The sequence below is a fragment of the Opisthorchis viverrini genome, assembly GCF_000715545.1.
Source record: "Opisthorchis viverrini unplaced genomic scaffold opera_v5_52, whole genome shotgun sequence".
NCBI classification, from domain to species: domain Eukaryota; kingdom Metazoa; phylum Platyhelminthes; class Trematoda; order Opisthorchiida; family Opisthorchiidae; genus Opisthorchis; species Opisthorchis viverrini.
The window spans coordinates 1414244-1420437 of record NW_008751708.1 but is presented as its reverse complement, the minus strand read 5'-3'; the positions used below and the strand labels follow the sequence as shown (position 1 = coordinate 1420437).

General features: G+C 45.4%; 1 protein-coding gene across 1 annotated transcript in view; it reads right to left on the bottom strand.

Annotated features, from left to right (window-relative positions):
* The window catches only part of T265_03592 (hypothetical protein), a gene marked incomplete at both ends in the record, with an annotated part of 27991 nt that extends 22787 nt beyond the window's left edge, over nt 1-5204 (bottom strand). Inside the window, one exon of the mRNA XM_009168111.1 lies at nt 5037-5204. Within this exon, the coding sequence (XP_009166375.1) occupies nt 5037-5204 (168 nt within the window). The remainder of the gene's footprint in view (nt 1-5036) is intronic.
* Between the last annotated feature and the right edge of the window lie 990 nt (nt 5205-6194).

Here is a 6194-nt window from a genome sequence, read left to right as displayed (position 1 = left end):
GTATCGAACCCAGAGTCTGCGGACAGCAGGCGAACGCGTCACCGACTACACCAACCGGACGTCCAGTATAGCTGTTTATTTCGTATTACCTATGTATCGCACCTGGCAGATAGCCCTTGCTGAGCTTTGTTTTAAACGGACGAAACCGCGCAATCTGACCTGTCACGCGACACGAGCGGCTGCGTCGACGCCGACCGAAAGACAATCCCTCACATCCCGAACGTACTGACTCCTGCGCCGTTACGGCCAACTCACACTGTCAGACTGCCCCGATATGTATATTTGTACATCGTTTGGTACTTACTTGTTGTTGGCCCTATAGAAATCCGTGCTGTGACAGTGACTACTTCCCGCTCCTGCTGATTGCGTCATTGCTGATTGTACGTTTGCTTAATTCATGATGCTTACTAATCCGTTTGTCTGTAGAACCAGTTCCTGTCAGTCCTCAATATATCATCCGCTGCCCCACGTCCGTCTGCCCCTATTGACTACTGGCTGCGAACTGCGTATTATCCAATAGTCGCAATCGCCCTGTGAGATCCATAACCGTCCGGATCTTGCAGTGGTATAAATCGCCATGCATCTCAGTGTTAACAGAACGGAAGGCGTGGAACTGACTAGTGTGTATAGAACGGTCTTAGGTCATTCGAGCTGACACGTGTTGGTGTTCGGTTATCGGAAGGAAGAGTGGTTATCTTCTGAAATCCACTTGACATCAACCCCCCTCAAAACAAATTGTCGGAGCACTCACAACTCCACAAAGACCAGGGAAAATCTAACTGTGGCACCCGAGGTGAATCGTCAAGTGAAGCACCCTGAAATGGAAGATTAAGGAACGAAAAGCGATAGGAACTAATTTGGAACTCCTCCAACCCATTGATCCAAGAATTTGGCACCCACACTAGCCTACAAAAGCCATTAATTGACAATCAACACTGATCTGGTGTGAAGAGAACTTACTGATCGGTCCTCCGTCTGTCTTATAGCCTGGCCAATTTGGTGACCTTTTCACTTGGCCTGAGGGAACTTCTGTGTCAAAAGCGAAACGTTGCCCAAATAAAAACTACCGATTGTTTACCAAGCTCTTCTGAAACGAGGTTATTGCGTTATATTTACAGAAATTTCGCAGCGAATGTGACCGGTTTCGGAAACCACCCGTTCTCTAGAATGGCTCCAAATAAGTATTCCGGCTGGAATTGTAAGCATGATCAAGGAAAAGCGGACTATCCACGCCATCAAGTCGATTTGGAGGCAGCTCCGTGACGCTCATATTTCACGCGGAGAAGCGCGAGCGCAATTGTTGGGGAAGACGATTTTTCAAACAGATATCTTCCGTTGTGTTCAAGTAGATTCCGGCCGCACTGGTAGGCGAATAACAGCTCGTTAGGGAGTATTATAGCAAGGGTGCGGGGGTAATCCCATGTTTTGTGATATTTCTACGAGTATTCCGACATGTTGGCTAGGTATAAATAACGTAAGTCACTTGTACAGCTTTGCCTAACAGACCAGCAGTGTTCTTTCTCTATCGGGGATGCGCATGTTCCTACGGCGGCTGGATCCACATAGGGCACATACAGAACATCCTATAGAACGCTTTGCCCTGCGAAGCAAATACTGCAATAATCAAACACAAATCGCGTCAGTTTCCCTTGTTATGGTTTTCAGACTTGGATGATTATTGCAGATTGATCGTGTCTATTTGATGCCAGCACTGTACTCGCTTTGTCACCTTAGGAAACTAATGCCGCTAGCTGTAATACGGATGAATGATGATGATACGAACAACAACCTGTCGCTAAATTGCGTCAACTATCGTCACTCGTCTCTGTAGGAGAAAACGACAACTACCAGAATAAGGCCAGGAAATGTGAAGAGAAAAAGTGCAAATATAAGAAAGAGCCACTCGACTGACCGGGCCACCTGCAGAAACTGAGCTGGACCTAATTTATCCAAATTTGTGAAGACAGAAAACCTCATCGTAGTTCCTTTCAGTGCCCTACATGTAGTTCTGAAGTAAACCACCTAAAGTCTGCAGAAACCAATTTACGTCGAGACATACTCAAGCCGACTATGACGAACTAGGTCGGAGGAACTGAGAGGCTAACAGGTGGAAGTGGTGGCAATGGCAATGGTAATTTACCGCAGGAACCAGTCATCAGAAGTTCGGAAATGGGGAACGGATAATTCAACGCATAAAACACAAGCGGCTCATCAATCAAATGATAAGAAGATTATGGAGAACGCAACACACATAAGGGGCGGCGTAGGCCAGTAAATGTGGAGGCAAAGCGCAACCGAACCAATCAGGTGTAACTCTGACCGCGGTATTTCGAAAATGGAGTTGGTTTTTGTTTAGGAATTTTTCGCTGCCCCCAACCCTCCTAGGTTGACGCATATCATCTTGCTCTATTTTTTGCGCACAAGTATATCTTATGCTCGATGAGATTTTTATCAGATTACAATTCTTTCCCGCTGTGCACGAGGATGAGCCATTTTATGGAAGGCTGTTCTCCATTAAGATTTATCAGTCAACCATAAAAATGCGTACCATACCGGTGTCCGCAGAATGAAAATCATGGAATGAAATGTCATGTCTGATAGGCTTGGTGATATGTTAAACTTAGTTTTGAGCGGCAACCGGATATCCCCACCACTCGGTTCCGCAGATACAAGGTGTCGGCGCCACCTGCCACCACCTCAGTGGTTCTATATATCTAGCAGCTAACAGAACACCTGCTAACTCCGAACAAAATCCCAAAGTTGATGTCAGAAAACTTCATACAAACGTGTTCCGCGAGTCGCGACATTTGAGGACAAACGTTTGAAGGCTGTTGTTGTTATAAACACAAAATTCGACGGCCCATGATAAACTCTACACAAAAGTCTCCCTACGAATGGGAACCTGGTGCTTTCCACCCCGAACCAGCTCTCCAGAGCTGCAGTCAACACCCCGAGGAATCAGTGTTGTACAGACGCACTTGAGAATTCAGAGCGAACATCGAAGTATCGTTTTCGAAAACAACCCCACAGAAGTTGGCGAAATCGCCCGTCTGTGCCAATATTACACAAGGTGAGCAAGAATCACTTCATGCAGAAATGCTACGAAAGAAAGAAGCAGAACTTTGAGATTCTTGACACTTTGCAATCCTGAGCCGGTACCTGAGTATTCAAAAAGACTTTTTGCCAAGGAAACTGGCAGCCGAGGATAGTCTTCTAGGGATAAAGAAGTAAATCACGCTGGTCCAGGAGGGACATTGTGAAACAAACTCACTCTTGAACACAAAATAACCTATCCGAAAGTTTTGGCCACCTCAATGGTCCTTGTGGAAGTTTGTGTTCCCGAAAACGCACTGCAAAAGTCGACCATGAATCCACATTGAGGCTTCTGCCATAAAACTGCAAATTACTGGCTACTAACGACAGAGACGCCAATGTTGAGATAAGTTTCACATTCATGAAGCGACCATTATACATAGAATTATTGTCACTTATTTTTTTAGCTAACCTGAGGTCGAAGAATGCTCGGACCGGCCGTGCAGATAGGCTCAGACAATTTCGATGGTCAATTCGCCACAAATGCTGACCTTAAGGAGAGAGACGACTTTAAAAGTTTCACAATCTGTGTTCTGAATTTTGGCTCAAATTGACCGCAAGCTTGAACCCTAAATGTGCGTTCAAAACATAAGTGGGCAGATTCCTCTTCAATTCATGCCTTTTTCACGCCAGTGAACTAGCAACTGCAATGGAGAAGAACTACGAAGCAGTTGTTCTGCAGGGTTTGAAAGGTTTGTCGCCATCGTAAACCGGCGATCTTCCAAATAAACCTAGAGAACAGCCTACAGCACATTGTCTCGCTCGGAAAGAAATAAAATATGCTTATTATTTACATTGGACCATGCCAATGGCCTTCAGGCTGCGGAAGGAAACGGGAGACGGAGGAGCTACTGTGGGTAGCCGAAGCCTACACAGAACACTGCGAGCGTTCTGTGACAGGAAATTCACGTGTGAGCAACTCATCAAAACTACTCGTCGAAGAGCACGACTCGGTGCACTCTTCTTCGTATTGCTCACACGGACGTCTAGACGTTGTGCGGAGCTTGCATCGCATAAGCTAGAATGCGTTGGCAAAGTAGCTCAGTCAGGACGCAAGAAGGACTTGTCTAGAATTTTTTCCTATCTGATGGGCGGTGATGAAGGTGACCACCGCTTTCAAATCCACTGAATTTGAGACACGCCTGGGACCCTTGTAAGGTTTCCTCTAGCTGTGCTCATTTCAGCTGCAACTGATCGTTGATTCCTTTCTTCTATTTTTGTTGTACAACGCGATTTCTCATTTTTTGTTATTTTGGTTTTCGCCTGAACATTGACTCTTCTTTGACATTGCATCGGATGTGTTGTTGAAGTCAACACGTGGTTTAGCTATCTTGTAAACATGTGTCTGTGTGGGCTTCGGGGTCTTTTAGGAATTAGCAGTTCCTGGACCAATGTATAGAAACCAGATTAGCCACAAGATTTGTGGTTTATAGAGTTTTATTATTTACTTATTTTATTTATAGTACCGCATTTGTAAAAAAACCAGCATTCGGACGAATTGGCCTCTGGGGTTCGCGCGTAACCCAACGTGATCCAACAGACAGCTGGAAAGAATCTATACCGACAATCGCTCAAGCCTTCAGGAATGAGTCTTAACCCATAAGTATTATACGGGTAAAGATCCGCTGAACAATTCCTCAAGACAAAAATTTTTGTCATCGTTTACGGTTATTATGGGAATGACAAACCACAACTAGAACCAGTTTCAGGTCGCTTTTGTGTGTTTTCAGGGGTTCTGGGCCAAAAAGTCCATTTTGCAACTAGTAAAACTAAAAACAGATGATACGTACCTCTTGGCTCGCATCTTTCAGGTGAAGCAAAGTCATTTAACGACTTGAATAAATTGTCCAGATTTGCTTGGTCAAAGGTCTTTATCCTGTACCTCATTTCTTGAACGAGTAGGGGGAGGGAAACCAAAATCACGTAATCATCAATGTACATACCGGTTCATCCCCAGACAACCGATCACGAAAGAGCTGGAGGAGGTGCGCTTTGGACGACCCCTGCGCGGCAACAAAAAATATGCGAGCAAAATATCTAGCTCGGGAAGCAGGTGAAACGCCATCTGGTAATCGTCCGATAAAATTACCCGAGGCCCAAATTTTAGACATGTTCGTAAGTTAGGGTTTACTGCTCCGAGAGTGTCGACGCACGGCCAGAGCTACGAAAGAATTAGTAGCAACGTATATACGTGAAACAGACTGTGTGCCTCAGCATCCACATATCCGTTTGTGAACAAAAATAATGAAGAAGGGTGGACCACACCTAGTTCCGATAAGCCACAATAAAAATAAAGCGACATAAGCAGGACAAAAGTTTCGTATAAGAATGACACATGAGAATGTTGCGCAAGATTGAGGCGGTGAGAGGGAATTGTAAATGTCGGTGACTGTGCGGGTAAGAAAATATGCTCCATACCGGTTCATCCCCAGACAACCGATCACGAAAGAGCTGGAGGTGCGCTGTGGACGACCCCTGCGCGGGAAGCAGGTGAAACGCCATCTGGTAATCGTCCGATAAAACTACCCGAGGCCCCAACTTTAGACATGTTCTTAAGTTAGGGTGTACTGCTCCGAGAGTGTCGACGCAAGGCCAGAGCTACGAAAGAATTGGTAGCAACGTGCATATGTGAAACAGACTACGTGCCTCAGCATCCACATATCCGTTTGTGGACAACACCTAATGAAGAAGGGTGGACCACACCTAGTTCCGATAAGCCACAATAAAAATAAAGCGACATAAGCAGGACAAAAGTTTCGTATAAGAATGACACATGAGAATGTTTCGCAAGATTGAGGCGGTGAGAGGGAATTGTAAATGGCAGTGGTTGTGCGGGTTAGAAAATTTGCTCCAGGGGCCTTAGGGTAAGTACTAGGCCCGCATTGGGATTCAAGACAGGCCGCATGCGGCGGTAGAAAACCCAGAGTGAGGGGAGGAATTCCTTTGGGATCATATGGGTCGGAAAACTAATTTATTAAGCTTTCAGCCTCTGGGTGAACGGTGAAATTCAGATTATCAGAGCAGAAATGACAAAGGACGAAAAATAAGTTACGTTCTTCGGAACCCCGCTAGGGAAAACGAGTACTGGAGAACAATACAAA